Source organism: Oncorhynchus gorbuscha, linkage group LG07 (assembly GCF_021184085.1).
Source record: "Oncorhynchus gorbuscha isolate QuinsamMale2020 ecotype Even-year linkage group LG07, OgorEven_v1.0, whole genome shotgun sequence".
Taxonomy (NCBI): domain Eukaryota; kingdom Metazoa; phylum Chordata; class Actinopteri; order Salmoniformes; family Salmonidae; genus Oncorhynchus; species Oncorhynchus gorbuscha.
In genome coordinates this window covers 22,882,181-22,907,060 of record NC_060179.1, presented here as the reverse complement: position 1 = coordinate 22,907,060, position 24,880 = coordinate 22,882,181, and the positions used below count along the sequence as shown (strand labels likewise).

Sequence of the window (24,880 nt, the reverse complement as noted above, 5' to 3'; positions counted from 1 at the left end):
GAGAGGTACCGGATAAATAGGTTCCGGAACGAAACAGGCCAAAACAGAGAGGTGGATTATCCATTTCCAACAGGATCCTGCTAAACCTAAGCACTGGATATGTCGCGGGTGTAATAACGCAGGCAGGCTTACTATTTTATGCCCATTATAAATAACACTTTTGGATCTAGACCATCTGGGTCAAGATAATTTCAAAAGCCTGTTGTCATTATGAGACATCCTTCCGCTGTACTACTTTCTCGACGACTTTGCATTTATTCAGCTGACTCTTCAACAACTTTCTTCCTAAACATTTGATTCTCCATCCATATGCCGTACGTGCCAGTCACCACGGTGGCTGTTCTGTCTTGGCTGATACAGAAACGTCAGAACTTGCATCAGCCGGCAGAGGCGTTTTTGTTGCATGGGCAGTAAACAGTGTATATGTTCAGTAGGAGCAGGGACAGGATATGATAGTTGTATGAAATGCTCTACTTTGTTTATTCTCTTTGCAGTGTTATAGAAAACAAACCAGTTTAACATGAGAGACACCTCCTCTCAGACCTTTTATTTGTTTTCAGACAGTCCTGTTTAATAGCCTAACCTTTGTTGAACGGATAGCGTTATCAGTAGCCAAGACTACTGCTGGATTACTCGACGAAAGAAATATACATTTAGCTTGGTGTATATATGCAATCGGTTGGCTATTTGTTTGCATTGAAGTTGCGGTTTGGAGAACGAAGCGCAGAACCTGGTTCAAGGCGTATGCCTCTCCGATAAGTTACACGTGTTGCAAAGTACAAGGTTCTCTCATGAGCCTACACCAGGTTACCTCAACATTGGAGTTCTTCTTCATAGGCCAATCCGATATGAGTTGTGGTTGGTCCTAAAAGCGCACACGTCTCTCCTCTTTTTGTGAAGATATCTATTTTATTTTATATTTTACAAGATGTCGTGTCTTTTGCTTGGAGTTATCAGAAGGTGAGTATCTAGCATATTGCAATTTGAAACATATTATTTCCTTATTGACTAACCATGGTACAGTATGCTGTACATAGTGTATTCGTTGTCTATTTGAACTGTTCCCAGCCTTGCTACATTTAAAATGTTTTAACTGCATTAGGCAAATCATGGAATGGTGATGATGGTATAAAATGAGTAGTCATGAATTAGTAATATCACTATAGTGGATAAGATACTTTTACCAGTTATCGCAATTTCGCTCATGATATGGCTGTTGGCAGCAATCCTATGCAAACATCCTTATGATGATAGGGTATACATTTATGATGGAAAACTCAGGGAATATCAGAGTTGCATTGTAACCAAATGTTAAGGACACATAAACTAGAAATGACATGTCCATAAAGTTAGGATTAAATATCCTCATTGTTGAATGGAAAGTCATATTGAAGACTATGCAAGGCACTGCAATTAGCCGTTCATCATCTCCAACTTGATTGTCAATTGCTGTTAAATTGACCGTCTTGTTTTAAAATGATCAGCGGAAAGAATAAGTCCAAGCTAGCCAATGAGTTCTATACATTCAAAGGTACAATTTGAGTGCCATCAATTAGTTTATTATTTCTCATAAATCAAATTATATTTCAACAAAATAATGGTTCAGGAATGCTAATCGTATCTGTTTCTAACTGCAGAAATGATTTCAAAACAATCTGAGATGGTGGGTGTAATGGCTTGCTGACATGACATGGAATGACCCCAATGTCAATGAACTACAAAGAAAGATCTTAATAGAAAATGCCACAGACATATAGCACAGCACACACAACTTTGTGTGTCTTGGTTTGTGTCTGACCGACTTGGTGGTGCACAAACCTGACCGACCAGATTTCAAAAGCTGTTCGCCCCGGAGATAGAAAATGACGGACAGAATTTCAAGATCCTATTGCTTTGAATCTCTGTCATTCCACTTTCTCTTCACCATTCTTTCTCAAGGCTGTTGGGTGACGTCACACGGAGAATAACAAGTATGTGAGAAGTCTTGAGTGCATCTTACCTTACTTTTCAGAGTGAACTGCATGACACTGTCAGTCTTACAAACTTGAGAGGGTTCTATGTTTGTGTGTCTACTATGCATTTGTTATTGGTGTGTGTGTGTGTGTGTGTATATGTGTGTGTTGAAACAGCATCATAGTGAATTCGAGATTGTCCGGATTTGTGTAGCCGCCTAATTGACAGAAGTTTCAATGCCTTACTTCTGCATGTCTATGTGTTATGACATTTTTTTCTGTATGTAGGTTGCATGTGATATGTGCATTTCTGCTCAGTTCCTGAAAACGCACTATGGACCAAGCTATTTACATTAAATTTGGGGGGAGTGTGGGTGTGACTGTGTGTGGTGCACAGTGATTGGTCTACATTTTTGGAGGTGTGTTGCATTGTCCTTGTGGAAATGAGACTAAGCAAAGCCCAGCTGCAACCCAAAGAGAGGGCCACAGGGGTTGAGAAATGATCAATTTTCAGGGCTATCTTTGTCCTCGCATTTCTCCCTGACTAGGTCCTATTCTCACTACGAGATCTAAAGGAGAGTCTGAGGAGCGTGGTGGCTAAAGATAATTCTACTTTTCAATTCAAATTACATCATTGCCTTACCTTTAGTTTTCGCTGGCAAAGCAACATTCTTGGTCCACAGCTCAAATTGACCGTAAATATCACAGTAGTGACAAGCAATGTTCCCTAATTTTTTTAAGGGTCAAGTGAGCAGATTTCAAGTCTGCTGAGTGCAAACTTGAACGTTGTGAGAATTCTGTGCAACTTTCGGCGCACATTTACTGTGAACACTGAGGCTGTACCCGTTTTAAGTAATTTTTTAACAGTGTTCAAGTAGGCTACTGTGGCTATTTGATCATAATATAGTAGAGGTTGACCGATTATGATTTTTTCAACCCCGATATGTCACACCTTGGTCATTGTATCTTGTGTTTTTGTTATGTTTGGGTAGGCCAGGGTGTGACATGGGTTTATATGTTGTATTTCGTATTGGGGTTTGTATTAATTAGGAGTGTGTATTAGTAGGGGTGTGTCTAGTTAGGCTTGGCTGCCTGAGGCGATTCCTAATTGGAGTCAGCTGATTCTCGTTGTCTCGGATTGGGAACCGTATTTAGGCAGCCTGAGTGCGCGTTGTATTTCGTGGGCGATTGTACCTGTCTTTGTGTTAGTCACCAGATAGGCTGTAATTAGTTTCACTCGTTTGTTGTTTTGTATTCTCAGTTATTTCATGTACAGCATTTTCTTCATTAAATGTCAATAGTAACCTACACCCTGCATTTCGGTCTGCCTCTCTACAAACAACAGACGAAGTTCATTACAGAATCACCCACCACGATTCACAGACCGAGCAGCGTGTGAACTGGCAGGATCTGAAGGAGGACGATATGGATTATACTACGTGGGAAGAAATCGACAGGTGGGCAGCCGACCCAGTGCGAGTGCAGGAGCCCGCCTGGGATTCCCTACAGCAATGCGAAGAGGGCTATACACGGATGGAATCGAAAAGGAGAGCACGGCTATACAGAGGGAAAACCGTAGGTAACGGGGGAAAGCGCAGAGAGAGAGTGGCAGAGTCAGGAGTCAGACCTGAGTTAATTGTGAGGAGCAGCAATATGAGGACTTCTGGTCTTGGGAGATGATATTAGACGGAAAAGGACCCTGGGCGCAGCCGGGAGAATATCGCCGTCCCAAGGAGGAAATAGAAGTAGCTAAAGCGGAGAGGCGTGTGTATGAGGAGGCAGCACGGCGACGCGGTTGGAAACCGGAAAGTCACCCCCCAAAAAATATTGGGGGGGGCTAAAAGGGAGAATAGTTATGCCAGGTAGGAAACCTGTGCATACTCCCTGTGCTCACCGTTGGGCTAGAGAGACCGGGCAGGCACCGTGTTATGCTATGGAGCGCACGGTGTTTCCAGTGCGGGTGCAGAGCCAGCTGCGACACATACCAGCCCTTCCTATTGGCCGGGCTAGAGTGGGCATCGAGCCAGGTAAGCTTGGGCAGGCTCGGTGCTCTAGAGCTCCAGTGCGTCTGCACGGTCCGGTCTATCCAGAGCCACCTCCACACATCTATCCCCGCACCAGGCTTCCTGTGCGTGTCCTCGCGCCAGTACCACCAGTTCCAGCACCTCGCACCAGGCCTCCAGTGCGCCTCGCCTGTTCAGAGCAGCCAGTGCTTTTCTCCCCTCCTGCGCTGCCGGAGTCTCCCGCTTGTTTAGCGCAACCAGAGCTGTTCTCTTCTCCTGCGCTATCGGAGTCTCCCGCCTGTTTAGCGCAGCCAAAGCCTTTCTCCTCTCCTGCGCTGCCGGAGTCTCCTGTCTGTCCAGCGCCACCAGTGCTCCCAGTCGGCCCAGCGCGTCCAGTGCGCCTCGCCTGTTCAGCGCAGCCAGAGCCTTTCTCCTCTCCTGCGCTGCCGGAGTCTCCTGTCTGTCCAGCGCCACCAGTGCTCCCAGTCGGCCCAGCGCGTCCAGTGCGCCTCGCCTGTTCAGCGCAGCCAGAGCCTTTCTCCTCTCCTGCGCTGCCGGAGTCTCCTGTCTGCCCAGCGCCGCCAGTCGGCCCAGCGTCACCAGTCTGCCAGGATCCGCCAGAAGTGCCAGTCTGCCAGGATCCGCCAGAAGTGCCAGTCTACCAAGATCTTCTAGATCGGCCAGACAACCTTAATCATCCAGGTCCACCAGCCAGCCAGGATTTACCGGAGCCTACTACCTGCCTGAGCTTCCTCTCAGTACTGAGCTTCCTCTCAGTACTAGGCTCCCTCTCTGTACTGGGCTTCCTCTCAGTACCGGGCTTCCTCTCAGTACCGGGCTTCCTCTCAGTACCGAGCTTCCTCTCAGTACCGAGCTTCCTCTCAGTACCGGGCTTCCCCTCAGTACCGGGCTTCCCCTCAGTACCGGGCTTCCCCTCAGTACCGGGCTGCTTCGGTCCCGGGCTGCCCCTCTGTCCCGGGCTGCCCCGCTGTCCCGAGTTGCCCCTCTATCCTGAGTTGCCCCTCTATCCTGAGTTGCCCCTCTATCATGAGTTGCCCCTCTATCCTGAGTTGCCCCTCTATCCTGAGCTGCCCCTCTATCCTGAGCTGCCCCTCTATCCCGAGCTGCCCCTCTATCCCGAGCTGCCCCTCTGTCCCGAGCTGCCCCTCAGTTATGTGGGGATCAGGGTGAGGACTATTAGGCCATGGTCGGCGGAGAAGGTGGATTATCCTAGGACGCGAAGGGGAGGAACTAGGACATTTATAGAGTGGGGTCCACGTCCCGAGCCAGAACCGCCACCATGGACAGACGCCCACCCGGACCCTCCCTATGCTCTTGAGGTGCGTCCCGGAGTCCGCACCTTAGGGGGGGGTTCTGTCACGCCTTGGTCATTGTATCTTGTGTTTTTGTTATATGTTTGGGTAGGCCAGGGTGTGACATGGGTTTATATGTTGTATTTCGTATTGGGGTTTGTATTAATTAGGAGTGTGTATTAGTAGGGGTGTGTCTAGTTAGGCTTGGCTGCCTGAGGCGATTCCTAATTGGAGTCAGCTGATTCTCGTTGTCTCGGATTGGGAACCGTATTTAGGCAGCCTGAGTGCACGTTGTATTTCATGGGCGATTGTACCTGTCTTTGTGTTAGTCACCAGATAGGCTGTAATTAGTTTCACTCGTTTGTTGTTTTGTATTCTCAGTTATTTCATGTACAGCATTTTCTTCATTAAATGTCATTAGTAACCTACACGCTGCATTTCGGTCTGCCTCTCTACAAACAACAGACGAAGTTCATTACACGATACCGATTATTGGAGGACCATAAAAAGCCAATACCGATTAATCAGACAATTTTCTACACATGTATTTGTAATAATGACAATTACAACAATACTGAATTAACACTTATTTTAACTTAGTATAATACATCAATAAAATCAATTTAGCCTCAAATAAATAATGAAACATGTTCAATTTGGTTTAAATAATGCAAAAAACAAAGTGTTAGAGAAGAAAGTAAAAGTGCAATATGTGCCATGTAAGAAAGCTAACGTTTAAATTCCTTGCTCAGAACATGAGAACATATGAAAGCTGTTGGTTCCTTTTAACATGTGTCTTCAATATTCCCAGGTAAGAAGTTTTAGGTTGTAGTTATTATAGGAATTATAGGACTATTTCTCTCTATACGATTTGTACGACCTTTGACTATTGAATGTTCTTATCAGCACTTTAGTATTGCCAGTGTAACAGTATAGCTTCCATCCTTCTCCTCGCCGCTACCTGGGCTCGAACCAGGAACACATCGACAACAGCCACCCTCAAAGCAGCATTACCCAGATGTAGAGCAAGGAGAACAACTACTCCAAGTCTCAGAGCAAGTGACGTTTGAAACGCTATTAGTGCTGTACCCTTAGTATTGCCAGTGTAACAGTATAGCTTCCGTCCCTCTCCTTGCTCCTCCCTGGGCTCGAACCACTCCAAGTCTCAGAGCGAGTGACATTTGAAACGCTATTAGTGCGCACCCCGCTAACTAGCTAGCCATTTCACATCGGTTACACCAGCCTAATCTCGGGAGTTGATAGGCTTGAAGTCATAAACAACGCTGTTACATTGCACAACCTTCAATGTTATGTCATAATTACGTAAAATTCTGGCAAATTAGTTCGCAATGAGCCAGGCGGCCCAAATTGTTGCATATACCCTGACTGAGTGCAATGAACGGAAGAGAAGTGACACATTTTCACCTGGGTAATATTGTCTGCTAACCTTTCTTTTAGCTAAATATGCAGGTTTAAAAATGTAAACTTCTGTGTATTGATTTTAAGAAAGGCATTGGTGTTTATGGTAAGGTACACGTTGGAGCAACGACAGTCCTTTTTCGTGAATGCGCACCGCATTGATTATATGCAACGTTGGACACTCTAGATAAACTAGTAATATCATCAACCATGTGTAGTTATGACTAGTGATTATGATTGATTGATTGTTTTTTTACAAGATAAGTTTAATGCTAGCTAGCAACTTACCTTGGCTTCTTACTGCATTCGCGTAACAGGCAGGCTCCTTGTGAGGCAGGTGGTTAGAGCGTTGGACTAGTTAACTGTAAGGTTGCAAGATTGAATCCCTGAGCTGACAAGGTAAAAATCTGTCGTTCTGCCCCTGAACAAGGCAAAAATCGGCATCCAAAAATACAGATTTCCGATTGTTATGAAAACTTGAAATCGGCCCTAAGTAATCGGCCATTCCGATTAATCGGTCGACCTCTATAATGTAGGCCTACCAGAGTGGTCTACCATAAAAGAAATATGGAGAAAATGCCATAAAATAACATTTTAACATGGAAATAGTTGTGCTATCGTTCAGCCTACACAGGTGGCCATTGCTTGGTGTTCAATGTAGGCCTAAAAATCAGCCGTTTCCAACTAGAATAGTCATTTACAACATTAACTATGTCTATACTGGATTTCTGATCAATTTGATGTTATTTTAATGGACAAAAAATGTGCTTTCCTTTCAAAAACAAGTACATTTCTAAGTGACCCCAAACATTTGAACGGCAGTGTAGCTCTCGCTTTGATCTTAAAACAAGCTCATCTACTCATGACCGCTCATGCTGTAAACACAGTCCAGTTCAAAGTGAATGGCAGTGGTGTAAAAAGTATCCAATTATCATACTTGAGTTAAAGTTAAGATACCTTAATAGAAAATGACTTAATTGAAAGTCACCCAGTAAAATACTACTTGAGTAAAAGTCTAAAAGTATTTGGTTTTAAATATACTTAAGTATCAAACGTAAAAGTACAACTAATTTCACATTCCTTATATTAAGCAAACCAGACAGCACAGTTTTCTTGTTTTAAAATGTACAGATAGCCAGGGGCACTCTCCAACACTCAGACATCATTTACAAACAAAGCATTTATGTTTAGTGAGTCTGCCAGATCAACGGCAATAGGGGTGACCAGGGATGTTCTCTTGATAAGTGTGTGAATTGGACCATTTTCCTCTTCTGCTAAGCATTCAAAATGTAACAAGTACTTTTGGGTGTCAGGAAAAATGTATGGAGTGTAAAGTATATTATTTTCTTTAGGAACGTTGTGGAGTAAAATTTGGCAAAAATATAAATAGTAAAGTGTTAACTAACGGGGAAAACTCTAGAAAGTTGAGTGAAGTTCAATCTTGTGCTTCTCTGAGCTGGCTGATATTTCTTTCGCAAGGCAGTCCCTGGGGGAGCTGCGGGCATCTTAGAGGGAACATTGGTCACAAGCCAGGATCCATAAACTATTGAACAATGACAGATGCTTTTCCTCTAAAACGTATACACTATTGAATAATGCAACCAAACCATATTACACTCTTGAATAATGCAACAATCCACAAGCCTGTGTGTGCAGACAGTTGAATGAGTTATTTTCTTGTCTGTAGGCTACACTCATTACATTTTAGTTTCAAGACAAAAGCACAGAGTTGCTATAACAGCATGTCTTCATCAAGTAACGTTAGCCTATCAAAAATGAACTATTAACCGTTTCATACAAATATAAAAGTGCATTAGGCCTATCTTACAACATTTCAACAAACCACGCTTCATTTTTATTAATATCATGCAAGTCATTTTATGTGGTATAAGAAAATTGTGACTGAAAACGTGGGTATACTGTAAGTGAATTCACCCAAAGAGGTGTTTTATATTGTTTTATATATACCGCCAACCAAATATTTTTTATAAAATGCCATTCGTAACATATCATACATAGGTATGGTGAGCTACATTGAAAAATGACACAAGCAGATTTGTTCAGAAGTGCTGCTATGGTACTTGTAGTGGAAGCTGGGACTTTTGCTGTACCCTTAAATGGAAACATGTTGTGCTTATATGGGGCGCCAGGGTAGCCTAGTCGATAGAGCGTTGGACTAGTAACCGGAAGGCTGCAAGTTCCAATCCCCGAGCGGACAAGGTACAAATGTTCCTAAGCAGTCATTGAAAATAAGAATTTGTTCTTAACTGACTTGCCTAGTTAAATAGAGGTAAAAAAATATTTAAAATACAATACATATGAGCACATGTTATATGTTGAGCACAGTCCTCCCTTTACCTTATACATCTACCATGACAATCTGTCAAAAGTGACTGATGGAGTGAGAGAGAGAGAGGGCAGGAGGATGAAATAAGCCATCAAAGGTGAAACGGAGGAGAGGGGAACTTTGGAAAAGTAAGAAAAGAGGAAACCGGGGTTCCCCAACTGACAAAACGTGGGCCGAATTTGGCCCACTGGTGGTTTAAATGACCCCCAAGTTTTCTGAGCAAAATATACATGATTTTATTCATTTTTATGTTCATGTTGGACATACATAAAACACTGTAAAAACACCAGGAAATCAGCTCCAAGTTATTTACATTTTGGAAATCTGTTCTCAAGAATTCCCAAGCATTATAGCGAGATTGTATAGAAATGTAAGCAAGGTTTGAAATTATGATATTTTGGGCTTCTTGTGGTCAATTTGCAGTCAACAAATTATTTGTAATTATGTTCCAGCCCCCCTGACCATCTGCTCAATAATTGCCCCTTGGCTGAATTTAGTTGATGATCCCTGGTTTAAAAGAAAAATAGAAACCAACCTCCACTCACTGTTGGCTCCCTAATTCTTATTTACCGTGAGTTAAGTTCTAGACAGATGCTCAAGTGATTCTAACAATTGGGCTCAACATGACAGGACAAAAGAACATTAACATTAGAAGCCTACTCCCTAAGTACTCCCTAAGTACTCCCTCCTCCCTAAGTTACTCACTGCTCTAGCACACTCTGCCAACCCGGATGTCTTAGTCGTGTCTGAATCCTGGCTTAGGAAAACCACCAAAAACCCTGAAATCTCCATCGCTAACTATAACATTTTCAGCCAAGATAGAACTGCCAAAGGGGCGGTGTTGCAATCTACTGCAAAGATAGCCTGCAGAGTTTTCTATTACTATCCAAGTCTGTACCCAAACAATTCGAGCTTCTACTTCTAAATATTCACCTTTCCAGAAACAAGTCTCTCACTGTTGCCACTTGCTATAGACCTCCCTCTGCCCCCAGCTGTGCTCTCGATACCATATGTGAATTGATTGCCCCCCATTTATCTTCTGAGCTCGTGCTACTAGGTGACCTAAACTGGGACATGCTTAACACCCCGGCCATCCTACAATCCAAGCTTGATGCCCTCAATCTCACACAAATTATCAAGGAACCTACCAGGTACAATCCAAATCCGTAAACACGGGCACCCTCATAGATGTCATCCTAACTAACTCGCCCTCCAAATACACCTCTGGTGTCTTCAATCAACATCTCAGCGTTCACTGCCTCATTGCCTGCATCCGTAATGGGTCTGCGACCAAACGACCACCCCTCATCACTGTCAAACGCTCCCTAAAACACTTCTGCGAGCAGGCCTTTCTAATTGACCTGGCTGGGTATCGTGGAATGACATTGACCTCATCCCGTCAGTAGATGATGCCTGGCTATTCTTTAAAAGTGCCTTCCTCACCATCTTAAATAAGCATGCCCCATTCATAAAATTTAGAACTAGGAATAAATATAGTCCTTGGTTCACGTCAGACCTGTCTGCCCTTGACCAGCACAAAAACATCCTGTGGCGTTCTGCATTAGCATCGAATAGCCCCCGTGATATGCAACTTTTCAGGGAAGCTAGGAACAAATATACACAGGCAGTTAGGAAAGCTAAAGCTAGCGTTTTCAAACAGAAATTTGCATCCTGTAGTACTAACTCAAAAAAAATCTGGGACACTGTAAAGTCCATGGAGAATAATAGCACCTCCTCCCAGCTGCCCACTGCTCTGAGGCTAGGAAACACTGTCACCACTGACAAATCCACTATAATTGAGAATTTCAATAAGCATTTCTCTACGGCTGGCCATGCTTTCCAGCTGGCTACCGGTCAACTGCCAGGCACCCTCCACAGCAACCCGCCAAAGCCCCCACCATTTCTTCTTTACCCAAATCCAGATAGCTGATGTTCTGAAAGAGCTGCAAAATCTGGACCCCTACAAATCAGCCGGGCTAGACAATCTGGACCCTCTCTTTCTAAAATGATCAGCCGAAATTGTTGCAACCCCTATTACTAGCCTGTTCAACCTCTCTTTCGTATTGTCTGGGATTCCCAAAGATTGGAAAGCTGCCGCGGTCATCCCCCTCTTCATAGGGGTGACACTCGACCCAAACTGCTACAGACCTATATCTATCCTACCCTGTCTTTCTAAGGTCTTCGAAAGCCAAGTTAACAAACAGATTACCGACCATTTCGAATCCCACCGTACCTTCTCCTCTATGCAATCTGGTTTCAGAGCTGCTCATGGGTGCACCTCAGCCATGCTCAAGGTCCTAAATGACAACTTTGAACTTTGACATCATAACCGCCATCGATAAGAGACATTACTGTGCAGCCGTATTCATCGACCAAGGCTTTCGACTCTGTCAATCACCACATTCTTATTGGCAGACGCGACAGCTTTGGTTTCTAAAATGATTGCCTCGCCTGGTTTACCAACTACTTCTCTGATAGAGTTCAGTGTGTCAAATCGGAGGGCCTGTTGTCTGGTCCTCTGGCAGTCTCTATGGGGGAGCCACAGGGTTCAATCCTCGGGCTGACTATTTTCTCTGTATACATCAATGATGTTGCTCTTGCTGCTGGTGATTCCCTGGTACACCTCTACGCAGACGATACCATTCTGTTTACTTCTGGCCCCTCTTTGGACACTGTGTTAACTAACCACCTCCAGATGAGCTTCAATGCCATACAACTCTCCTTCCGTGGCCTCCAACTGCTCTTAAATGCACGTAAAACTAAATGCATGCTATTCAACCGATCACTGCCCGCACCTGCTTGCCCGTCCAGCATCACTACTCTGGACGGCTCTGACTTAGAATACGTGGACAACTACAAATACCTAGGTGTCTGGTTAGATTGTGAACTCTCCTTCCAGACTCACATTAAGCTTCTCCAATCCAAAATTAAATCTAGAATTGGCTTCCTATAATGCAACAAAGCATCCTTCACTCATGCTGACAAACATACTGTAGACATACCGTAAAACTGACCATCCTACCGATCCTCGACTTTGGTGATGTCATCTATAAAATAGCCTCCAACACTCTACTCAACACACTGGATGCAGTCTATCACTGTGCCATCCGTTTTGTCACCAAAGCCCCATACACTACCCACCATTGCAACCTGCACGCTCTCGTTGGTTGGCCCTCGCTTCATACTCGTCGCCAACCCCACTGGCTACAGGTTATCTACAAGTCTCTGCTAGGTGAAGCCCCGCCTTATCTCAGCTCACTGGTCACTATAGCAGCACCCACTCGTAGCACGCGCTCCAGCAGGTATATCTCACTGGTCACCCCCAAAGCCAATTCCTCCTTTGGTTGTCTTTCCTTCCAGTTCTCTGCTGCCAATGATTGGAACGAACTGCAAAAATCTCTGAAGCTGGAGACTCATATCTCCCTCACTAACTTTAAGCACCAGCTGTCAGAGCAGCTCACAGATCACTGCACCTGTACATAGTCCATCTGTAAACAGCCCATCTATCTACCTACCTCATCCCCATACTGTATTTATTTATTTATCTTGCTCCTTTGCACCCGAGTATCTCTACTTGCACATTCATCTTCTGCACATCTACCATTCCAGTGTTTAATTGCTATATTGTAATTACTTCACCACCATGGCCTATTTATTGCCTTAACTCTCTTATCTTACCTCATTTGCACTCACTGTACATAGACTTTTTGTTTTATTTTGTTCTACTGTATTATTGACGATGTTTTGTTTATTCCATGTGTACCTCTGTGTTGTTGTATGTGTCGAATTGCTATGCTTTATCTTGGCCAGGTTGCAGTTGTAAATGAGAACTTGTTCTCAACTAGCCTACCTGGTTAAATAAAGGTGAAATAAAAAGAATTAAATTAAAAAAGCTCCAACAGTATGTGCTCTATAGATTTTCAGTAAAGTCTGCTTGCAGTGACCTGTTCCTGAGAATGGCAATCTACACAGAGGAAAGGGTGGAAAGCCTAACCGTTCTCCTCTTATGGTTCATTTTTTGTGTTCTTGCTTGCTCTCTCTTTTCCTGCTCAGTACTTTGTGGGCAAAAGGTCTCTCTCTCCTTCCCTCCCAGTCTGAAGTTTCTCAATACACACATCTGGTCGACTGCATGCAGAAATGAATCACTTATAATAGACTTCATAAACTGGAGAAGATCTAAGATGACTTCTCATCACATAAATGGTTAAACAGTGTTTAAACAATACTTGTTCCCTGTGACATTGGGCATTTTCCCACCAACAACAACCTATATTCTCTGTTTGCACGTAGGACACTGGGCAGCCTTTAACCCTTCCTTTAGAAATGGCCGTTGTTTACACAGGAAGTTCAATGACACCCACAATGCAGCCAATTGGAACAGACTTTGTCAGCCCTTTTACCGGAACCTGTCTTTCACCTAGCTACCAAGGTAGAATAGTGTGATTTAAATTCTTAGACAAATTAGTCAATAGACCTAGCCATGGGTTGGAATGCAAGTCAAATTATGAGGCAGCTCCTAGAGACAAAGAGATAGCCAAACCAGCTCCAGAGGTTCCTAGACACATCAGTATAAAGAGTTATTAAAAAAATTTTTTTTTAACAAAGTTTCAATTGAAGAGTGCATCTGAGCACACAGAATCCTCCTCAGATTTTTTTTGTTGTCAAACCATCAACCATCGCACCTGGTGTTTCTAGTCAGCTAGCCAGAGCTCTCACACATGTTGTAATTGATTGTGTTTTACCCTTGCATGTGAACACTGGGCTGTTAACAAACAAAAGACAGCCCCCCTACGTGCCTCCACTATTATAAAGAGCTCTGAGCTGAAGTGTCAGGTTGTGATGTCTGTCTCATGCAGATGATTAAATAATAGTGAACATGTATGGGTATTATTTGTTTCTAACCATACACCCGATAATGAAATGTTATTCTAGAATATGTTCAGAAGTAACACATTCACAGTGCTTGCCGTGGTTTAGGTAAAACAACATTCCCAAGAATCCGTTTGGAGAAGGACCCAAGTCTACTCCTCTGTGACACCCCATTGCCCCATTGCATTATTTACCTGTGAATTGCTCTAATACTAGCACTAATAGTAAGAATGTAGTGACACATTTTCCTGTAATCTACTCTCAATAGAATTGCATCCCTGAAACCATACTGAAGGGGTTGATTGTGCATCTTGCTACCCAGTATTTAAATGTTGCTCCTATTGTGTTACCTATTTTAACACCAGATTTAAATTTGATATCCATTTGGGGCACATCTTATTTGATAACTGCGAGTTGCTAAATTATCATAGTGTTGCACCTCTTACAGCTGCTATCAGCCAGCAACCTAATATCATGTCTATATAGTACAGTATGTTTGAATACAGTTCCTCCCCTGTAAACCTCTGTAACACACCCACTTCTACCTCCCTGTGTCTTGGTACAGACGGGGTGGCGTGGGGGCATCTGTGGGGGTCCGCTCCCTGGCCTCGATCCCCTCTCTGCCCCCAGCGGTGGCTGACTTTGTGAAGGGGGCGGTGGATGAGTGCAAGCCTGCCAATGTGCATGTGGTGACGGGGAGTGCAGAAGAGTCGGCCCACATCCTAGCTGGCCTGGAGAAGGAGGGCATGGTGAAGAAGCTACCAAAGTATGAGAACTGGTGAGTGCTGCTGTGATCACTGCTACAAAGGTTTAGTAGGAATTTTGGTCTTTATGTCACAAAGCAGGTTAAGTTCACTAGTGATCTAAGTTAATGTAGAGGAGAATACATTAAAAAATATTCTGGTTAGTGAAGAATTCTTAAATTGAATGTACGTTATTTAGAGTACTAAGTCTGTCAAACAAAGTTATCTGTCTGACTCTGTAATATTAATCTGAAACAATTTCAGTCATACATCAAAGAATCTCCTGGGTCACCTTTTCCACTGTGGCCTTGAGATCAACAAAAGACTCCAAGCCTGTTATACTCATTGCCATAAAGAATTATAAGATAATTAATAGTCTGTTTATGGCTTTTCTGTCTGGGCAGCTGGCTGGCACGCACAGACCCCAAGGATGTGGCTCGCGTGGAGAGTAAGACGGTGATCGTCACCAAGAACCAGAGGGACACCATCCCCACCCCCGGTGGGGGGGCTAAGAGCCAGCTGGGCAGCTGGATGAGTGAGGGTGACTTCCAGAAGGCCAGGAAGGACCGCTTCCCAGGCTGCATGGCAGGTACTGTACTGTACACGCCGTTCTACTCTGGGGCTTTCAGACAAGAGGTTTAACACAACCTCTCTATAGTTTCAGCTGCCTGTATCAGTTGTCTGTAATGGACTGTCAGTCTTCATTCAAATAGGGTTTGTCACTTTTTTAAATGCCTATTTTTGCATCACAGAAAACCGGCCTAAACTTCTAAAATAACTTGCTAAGGCGCCAGTGGCAAATGTTATAGTTGCCTATCAACGTTGTGTTATAATGTTACACTACTGAAGTCCAATTTGGACTAATTAGACTATTTAGACGGTAAGAGGGTCAAGAGTCATTAAATATCAAATGGTAGAGTTTAGGAATAAAGTGTGGGGTTAAATGATTCTGAAACATTCAAATTTTATTGAGACACCAAGGCTTTCAACTAACCAACTGAGACTCGTCTGTAATGGGAAATAATGTCTAACACTCAATTAAAATTTTAATTACTTAATTTCCTCATTCTTCCTCAGGTCGAACCATGTATGTGATCCCTTTCAGTATGGGCCCGGTGGGCTCTCCGCTGTCTAAGTTTGGCGTGCAGGTGACGGACTCGCCCTACGTGGTGGCCAGCATGGGCATAATGACACGCATGGGCACCCCAGTCATGGACAAGCTGTCACAGGGGGCAGAGTTTGTGCGCTGCCAGCACTCCCTTGGGCAACCTCTCCCACTGAAAGGTACCACTGCCCAGAGACTCTCTCTCTATCGCCATCTTGTAAGTTATATCATAAACTTGGAAAACAACAACATTGTTGCATATCACATACAGTTGAAGTCGGAAGTTTACATACACTTAGGTTGGAGTCATTAAAACTCCAGAAATGTCTTGTTAAAAACTAGAGTTTTGGCAAGTCGGTTAGGACATCTGTTTGTGCATGACCCAAGTCATTTTTCCTACAATTGTTTACAGACAGATTATTTCATATATAATTCACAATACCACAATTCCAGTGGGTCTGAAGTTGCCATACACTAAGTTGACTGTGCCTTTAAACAGCTTGGAAAATTCCAGAAAATTATGTCATGGCTTTAGAAGCTTCTGATAGGCTTATTGACATCATTTGAGTCAATTGGAGGTGTACCTGTGGATGTATTTCAAGGACTACCTTCTAACTCAGTGCCTCTTTGCTTGACATCATGGGAAAATCAAAAGAAATCAACCAAGACCTCAGAAAATAAATTGCAGACCTCCACAAGTCTGATTCATCCTTGGGAGCAATTTCCAATCGCCTAAAGGTACCACGTTCATCTGTACAAATAATAGTACGCAAGTATAAACACCATGGGACCACGCAGCCGTCATACCGCTCAGGAAGGAGACGCGTTCTGTCTCCTAGAGATTAACGTACTTTGGTGCAAAAAGTGCAAATCATTACCAGAACTTACAGCAAAGGACCTTGTGAAGATGCTGGAGGAAACATGTACAAAAGTATCCACAGTCCTATATCGACATAACCTGAAAGGCCGCTCAGCAAGGAAGAAGCCACTGCTCCAAAACTGCCATAAAAAAGCCAGACTACGGTTTGAAACTGCACATGGGAACAAAGATCGTACATTTTGGAGAAATGTCCTCTGGTCTGATGAAACAAAAATAGAACTGTTTGGCCATAATGACCATCATTATGTTTGGAGGAAAAGGGGAGGCTTGCAAGCCGAAGAACACCATCCCAACCGTGAAGCACGGGGGTGGCAGCATCATGTTGTGGGGGTTCTTTGCTGCAAGAGGGACTGGTGCACTTCACAAAATAGATGGCGTCATGAGGGAGGAAAATGATGTTGAAGCAACATCTCAAGACATCTGTCAGGAAGTTAAAGCTTTGTCGCAAATGAGACTTTCAAATGGACAATGACCCAAAGCATACTTCCAAAGTTGTGGCAAAATGGCTTAAGGACATCAAAGTCATGGTATTGGAGTGGCCATAACAAAATTCACCCAACTTATTGTGGGAAGCTCGTGGAAGGCTACTCGAAACGTTTGACCCATGTTAAACAACTTAAAGGCAATGCTACCAAATACTAATTGAGTGTATGTAAACTTCTGACCTACTGGGAATGTGATGAAAGAAATAAAAGCTGAAGTAAATCATTCTCTCTACTATTATTCTGACATTTCACATTCTTAAATGAAAGTGGTGATCTTAACTGACATAACATTTACATTACATTTAAGTCATTTAGCAGACGCTCCTATCCAGAGCGACTTACAAATTGGTGCATTCACCCCATGACATCCAGTGGAACAGCCACTTTACAATAGTGCATCTAAATCTATTAAGGGGGGTGAGAAGGACTACTTTATCCTATCCTAGGTATTCCTTAAAGAGGTGGGAATTTTTAGGATGAAATGTCAGGAATTGTGAAAAACTGAGTTCATATGTATTTGGCTAAGGTGTATTTAAACTTCTGACATTAACTGTATCCTACATAATTATACATGTTCAGAAGTATGCCGTTCAAGCACCATTTGCCTCACCTCATTTTGTCTTTCTCCATCTATTCCATTCCTTGCTTTCAAATCCCCCCCCCTCCTCCATCACCATCTTCCTCCCATGCTCCCCACCTCCTCCTCCGCTCCTCCCAGCTCCCCTGGTCAACTCGTGGCCGTGTAGCCCAGAGAAGGTGCTGATCTCCCACCTGCCAGACACCAGGCAGATCCTGTCTTTCGGCAGCGGCTACGGAGGCAACTCTCTGCTGGGCAAGAAGTGCTTCGCTCTGCGGATCGCCTCGCGCATCGCCAAGGATGAGGGCTGGCTGGCCGAACACATGCTGGTGAGAACGGGGACCTGATAGGGGTGCACCTAGGGGTAGGGGACCCTGATAGGGGTGCACCCACCTTTCCCTTTTTTGAAGGGGTTCCAACAGGAATACTGTATCTTAGACATGAAGAGCAGACAGGGAACATAGTAATGAGTAAAAGAGTGAATTCTAATCGGCCAATTGTTTATTTTTTTATTTGTAATAATGACAATTACAACAATACTGAATGAACACTTATTTTAACTTAATATAATACATCAATTTAGCCTCAAATAAATAATGAAATATGTTCAATTTGGTTTAAATAATGCAAAAACAAAGTGTTGGAGAAGAAAGTAAAAGTGCAATATGTGCCATGTAAGAAAGCTCATTTTTAAGTTCCTTGCCCAGAACATGAGAACATCTGAAAGCTGGTGGTTCCTTTTAACATGAGTCTTCAATATTCCCAGATAAGACGTTTTAGGTTGTAGTTAATATAGTATTTATAAGACTATTTCTCTCTATACCATTTGTATTTCATTAACCTTTGACTATTGGATGTTTTATCGGCACCTTAGTATTACCAGTGTAACAGTATAGCTTCCGTCCCTCTCCTTGCTCCTCCCTGGGCTTGAACCACTCCAAGTCTCAGAGCGAGTGACATTTGAAACGCTATTAGTGCGCACCCCGCTAACTAGCTAGCCATTTCACATCAGTTACACAAGCCTAATCTCGGGAGTTGATATGCTTGAAGTCATAAACAGTGTAATGCTTGACGCACAACAAAGAGCTGCTGGCAGAACGCACGAAAGTGCTGTTTGAATGAATGCTTACGAGCCTGCTACTGCCTACCACCGCTCAATCAGACTGCTCTATCAAATCATAGACTTAGTTATAGCATAATAACACACATAAATACGAGCCTTAGTTAATTAATATGGTTGAATCCGGAAACTATCATCTCGAAAACAACGTTTATTCTTTCAGTGAAATACTGAAACCGTTCCGTATTTTATCTAAGGGGTGGCATCCATTAGTCTAAATATTCCTGTTACATTGCAAAACCTTCAATGTCATGTCATAATTACGTAAAATTCTGGCAAATTAGGCGGCCCAAACTGTTGCATATACACTGACTCTGCGTGCAATGAACGCAAGAGAAGTGACACAATTTCACCTGGTTAATATTGCCTGCTAACCTGGATTTATTTTAGCTAAATATGCAGGTTTAAAAATATATACTTCTGTGTATTGATTTTAAGAAAGGCATTGATGTTTATGGTTAGGTACACATTGGAGCAACGATACGCACCGCATCGATTATATGCAACGCAGGACACGCTAGATAAACTAGTAATATCACCAACCATGTGTAGTTAACTAGTGATTATGATTGATTGATTGATTGTTTATTATAAGATAAGTTTAATACTAGCTAGCAACTTACCTTGGCTTACTGCATTTGCGTAACAGGCGTAACAGGCAGGCTCCTCGTGGAGTGCAATGAGAGGCAGGTGGTTAGAGCGTTGGACAAGTTAACTGTAAGGTTGCAAGATTGAATCCCCCGAGCTGACAAGGTGAAAATCTGTCGTTCTGCCCCTGAACAAGGCAGTTAACCCACCGTTCCTAGGCCATCATTGAAAATAAGAAATGTGTCCTTAACTGACCTGCGTAGTTAAATAAAGATTTAATAAAGGTGTAAAAAATAAAAATAAAAAACGGCCAAATCGGTGTCCAAAAATACCAATTTCCGATTGTTATGAAAACTTGAAATTGGCCCTAATTAATCGGCCATTCCGATTAATCGGTTGACCTCTAGAGCTTACTGTATGTGACACAGTCAGTGCCTCATGCAGTAGCAGTGAGTAGTTAGTCCCTTCTGATGTTCCTACATTACCGGAGAAACTGCCCAGTCAATGCCACACCTATCCTCTCAGAAAATATCTCCCTTTCTCTCTTTCTCCCTTTCCTGTCACTCCTCCCCGACTAGATCCTGGGCATCACCAATCCTCGGGGAGTGAAGCGTTACGTGACGGCGGCGTTTCCAAGTGCTTGTGGGAAAACCAACCTGGCCATGATGAAGCCTGCGCTGCCTGGCTGGACTGTGGAGTGTGTGGGAGATGACATCGCCTGGATGAAGTTTGACAGCCAGGGTGAGGAGAGGGATGCACACTCAACACACACTCTGAGACTCAGAGCTTCTGTAGAGACAATGACAGACTAGTAAAGGCTCAAACAGTAACATACAAGAGCATTCACACTCATGTTATTAATTTCATGTCCAGACAGATTGTACAACCCATTGCAACTCCCACTTGTCAAGTCCTTTCCCCTCCTTTTCTTAGAGAGGAAATTATTAAGTTGACTACATCACTTCTTCAAGGAGCAAATCCTTAAATGCATCTCTGTGACTCACCTTGTCACTTTCTCCTCAGGTAAACTCAGGGCCATCAACCCAGAGAACGGCTTTTTCGGCGTGGCTCCTGGCACGTCCCTGAAGACCAACCCTCACGCCATGGCGACCATCGCCAAAAACACAGTGTTCACCAACGTGGGCGAGACCAGCGACGGAGGGGTATGGTGGGAGGGACTGGACCCACCTGCTGCAGGGGTCTCCCTGACCGACTGGCATGGCAAATCCTGGAAAGCAGGTAGAGTTGACTCACTGTAGTGGGGCATCAGGTAGCCTAGTGGTTGGAGCGTTGGACTAGTAACCAAAAGGTTGCAAGATCGAATCCCCGAGCTGACAAGATGAAAATCTGTTGTTCTGCCCCTGAAAAAGGCAGTTAGCCCACTGTTCCTAGACCGTCATTGAAAATAAGAATTTGTTCATAACTGACTTGCCTAGTGAAACAAAGGTCAAATAAAAATTAAACAGTGGACAGCTAGAGTTCACTCACTGTAGTGTCAACAGTGGACAGGTAGAGTTGACTCACTGTAGTGTTAACAGTGGACAGGTAGAGTTCACTCACTGTAGTGTCAACAGTGGACAGGTAGAGTTCACTCACTGTAGTGTCAACAGTGGACAGGTAGAGTTGACTCACTGTAGTGTTAACAGTGGACAGGTAGAGTTGACTCACTGTAGTGTTAACAGTGGACAGGTAGAGTTCACTCACTGTAGTGTCAACAGTGGACAGGTAGAGTTCACTCACTGTAGTGTCAACAGTGGACAGGTAGAGTTGACTCACTGTAGTGTTAACAGTGGACAGGTAGAGTTGACTCACTGTAGTGTTAACAGTGGACAGTTAGAGTTGACTCACTGTAGTGTTAACAGTGGACAGGTAGAATTGACACACTAGTGTTAACAGTGGACAGGTAGAGTTGACTCACTGTAGTGTTAACAGTGGACAGGTAGAGTTGACTCACTGTAGTGTTAACAGTGGACAGTTAGAGTTGACACACTGTAGTGTGGACAGGTAGAATTGACACACTGTAGTGTTAACAGTGGACAGTTAGAGTTGACTCACTGTAGTGTTAACAGTGGACAGGTAGAGTTGACTCACTGTAGTGTTAACAGTGGAGAGGTAGAGTTGACTCACTGTAGTGTTAACAGTGGACAGGTAGAGTTGACTTACTGTAGTGTTAACAGTGGAGAGGTAGAGTTGACACACTGTAGTGTTAACAGTGGAGAGGTAGAGTTGACACACTGTAGTGTTAACAGTGGAGAGGTAGAGTTGACTTACTGTAGTGTTAACAGTGGAGAGGTAGAGTTGACTTACTGTAGCGTTAACAGTGGAGAGGTAGAGTTGACTTACTGTAGTGTTAACAGTGGAGAGGTAGAGTTGACTTACTGTAGTGTTAACAGTGGAGAGGTAGAGTTGACTTACTGTAGCGTTAACAGTGGACAGGTAGAGTTGACTTACTGTAGTGTTAACAGTGGAGAGGTAGAGTTGACTTACTGTAGCGTTAACAGTGGAGAGGTAGAGTTGACTTACTGTAGTGTTAACAGTGGAGAGGTAGAGTTGACTTACTGTAGCGTTAACAGTGGAGAGGTAGAGTTGACTTACTGTAGCGTTAACAGTGGAGAGGTAGAGTTGACTTACTGTAGCGTTAACAGTGGAGAGGTAGAGTTGACTTACTGTAGCGTTAACAGTGGAGAGGTAGAGTTGACTTACTGTAGTGTTAACAGTGGAGAGGTAGAGTTGACTTACTGTAGTGTTAACAGTGGAGAGGTAGAGTTGACTTACTGTAGTGTTAACAGTGGAGAGGTAGAGTTGACTTACTGTAGCGTTAACAGTGCCTCCTGGAGACATGGTGTGACACTGTCCTTGTGTTGTCATTGGGTAGAGAAAGTACACAGTAACACTTCATTAGAATGTCTACTCATAAACTACTTAGAGTTAACCATTAGTAAACTCTTTGTAAATCACTACATCGTGTTTATCCATTAATCTAGTAGCATTAAAAACAATGTAATCATATTTCTAAGTTATTTATATGCTTATCATCAAATCCAATGTTGTAGAAATGTTCATGTACCAGTACTACTCATTTATATACAGTCATAATGTTTTATTCTGTTAATAGTATTCACCGTCTTTCTCTTCTTCCACAGGAGACTCTGCCCCGTGTGCCCACCCCAACTCCAGGTTCTGTACCCCGGCGGCCCAGTGTCCCATTATCGACCCCCAGTGGGAGAGTGACGAGGGAGTGCCAATCGATGCCATCATCTTCGGGGGCAGAAGGCCAGAGGGTGAGTGGCCTTTAATGATCCAATGACTAAACTGTGGTTCAGGAACTCGTATACAACAAGAATAATATTATATTGTCATTGTATTCATGTAGCAGACACTCCTACAAAGCGAGCCTCTGGTGGTATATCCAGTGTTACAAATTATACAGTTTGGTTAATGTAACTGGAAAATAGGTTATTCTGTATTATAACTGTTTTGAAATTGTATGTTCTAAAATTCTTGCTCCCAGTGTGTAGCTGTGGGACACTCTGTCACACTGTTGGCCTTGTACTGACCCCTGACCTCTCTGTTTCCCAGGTGTCCCACTGGTGTATGAGTCGTTTAGCTGGCGTCACGGTGTGTTTGTGGGAGCCTCTATGAGGTCTGAGGCCACAGCAGCCGCTGAGTACAAAGGTACAGTACCTCATAAACCTCATTAAAGAGCTTGTCATAGTATTACATGTGTTAGTACGTAATTTAAGTGGATATGAGCTGTCTATAGAGTACAATGGAAAATTATAGAATAGAACAGGAAAAACATATCTAGGGCTAATATCCCCTGATTGGGTGGTATACTGTATTCCCTGATTCCTCTCCAGCAGTGTCAATGTATAAAGCAATGACCTTTTGATTATTATTATTTTTTTCATCCCTAGGCAAGGTTATCATGCATGACCCCTTTGCCATGCGCCCCTTCTTCGGCTACAACTTCGGTGACTACGTGGCCCACTGGCTCAGCATGGAGACCCGCAAGGCCCCCACCCACCTGCCCAAGATCTTCCACGTCAACTGGTTCCGTAAGGACCCCACGTCGGGCTCCTTCCTCTGGCCAGGCTTCGGGGACAATGCACGCGTGCTGGAGTGGATCTTCAAGCGTTGCGGCCGCGAGAGGGAGGACGAGGCAGCAAAGAAGAGCTTGGTGGGCTGGGTGCCACAGGAGGGAGCCATCAACCTGCAGGGCCTGGGCAGCAAAGTGGACATGGGGGCCCTCTTCGACCTGCCCAAGGCCTTCTGGGAGAAGGAGACCCAGGAGCTGCGGGCGTACTTTACCCAGCAGGTGGGAGCCGACCTCCCCCAACAGGTGGAGGGAGAGCTGAAGGCTCTGGAGGACAGGGTCAGGAATGGAGAGGCATAGACCCAGATGAGTCGGGGTTGAAGGGAGAAAGTTTAGACTATTGGACATTACACTACACTGATGTTGCAATATGGTGGGGATGGGTAGGGGGGGTAAGAAAAAGTGGCTGACAAACTGATTGCAGTTTGGGGGGGAACTGCATTGAGTATATGTGGGAAGATGTAAAGCAAAGGTTCTAAATTGTAAGAGAATACAATGATATGATGCGACTGCATCACTAACCAATGCAGTTCAGTCGCCACTCACTGTCAATGGATACTTGAGTAGAATCAATGTGTAGTAATGCCTTACTGACATCTTGCAATGAAGTACAAAGACATTGGATGTTTGTTTACAAGCTATTATCCCAAATAATAATCTCTTATCATAACAAGGTTTAACATCCATATACATTTTAACATTTTGCAGAATATTAACTACATCTTTTGAAATGCACTGCTGGCCTCTCACTAGTCACTGAGATTACTGAATGGCCATTGGCTTGGAACATGTGAAGAAAATACATCTGATTGGCTCAGGGAACACCAAAACATTTTAACTACATTTTATTGAGTGAAAGATTCATTCACAGTTTTTGGCAACTTGTATTGTCTTCAATTAACATGCATGATAATGATATGTTTACGTTATGTTCAATGTTGGACCAATAATACATTCAATGGAAATTTCATTTAAATGGTTTATTACGATGCAATTAATAAACAACCTCAAAATCTGCCTCAATTGTGTCTTTTGATCAACAATCTAAAATAAAAGAGAGCCGCAGACTCTAGGAGCTCAGATGCAAAAAATGTAATTACCAACGTTTCGACAGCCAAGCTGTTTTCATCAGGGTGTAATCACAAACTGCGGGATGACTCGTTTATATAGTGTCAAAAGACACAGGTGTCTGTAATCATGGCCAAGAGTGGCCTAATATCATTGGTTAATTCTCAAATATAAAAATATCATACAAATGGATAGCATACGATCATAGATTAATTTGACTACACAAGCTTACAAACAATTACAATGGCAAAGTCACAATAATCACAAGAATGGCTTCAGATCAAAGTCTACGTTGAGACCGAAGGGCGCTGGGGT

General features: G+C 43.5%; 1 protein-coding gene across 1 annotated transcript; it reads left to right on the top strand.

The window, feature by feature from the left end:
- The first annotated feature begins 390 nt into the window (after window positions 1-390).
- Window positions 391-24,514, top strand: LOC124039654 (phosphoenolpyruvate carboxykinase, cytosolic [GTP]-like). Its single transcript, XM_046355847.1, has 10 exons — window positions 391-960; window positions 14,469-14,681; window positions 15,051-15,235; window positions 15,724-15,930; window positions 17,835-18,022; window positions 19,980-20,142; window positions 20,425-20,640; window positions 22,545-22,682; window positions 22,981-23,076; window positions 23,319-24,514. The coding sequence occupies exons 1-10, from the start codon at window positions 929-931 to the stop codon at window positions 23,795-23,797; spliced, it is 1,917 nt and encodes a 638-aa protein (XP_046211803.1). The 5' UTR covers window positions 391-928; the 3' UTR covers window positions 23,798-24,514.
- Window positions 24,515-24,880: the final 366 nt, after the last annotated feature.

Bases quoted from the DNA above. Each gene is read 5' to 3' on its own strand.
- LOC124039654 (XM_046355847.1), top strand. From the start codon at position 929: ATGTCGTGTCTTTTGCTTGGAGTTATCAGAAG. The intron at 22,683-22,980 runs GTGAGTGGCCTT...TCTGTTTCCCAG, and splicing joins CGGGGGCAGAAGGCCAGAGG to GTGTCCCACTGGTGTATGAG. The intron at 23,077-23,318 runs GTACAGTACCTC...TTTCATCCCTAG, and splicing joins AGCAGCCGCTGAGTACAAAG to GCAAGGTTATCATGCATGAC.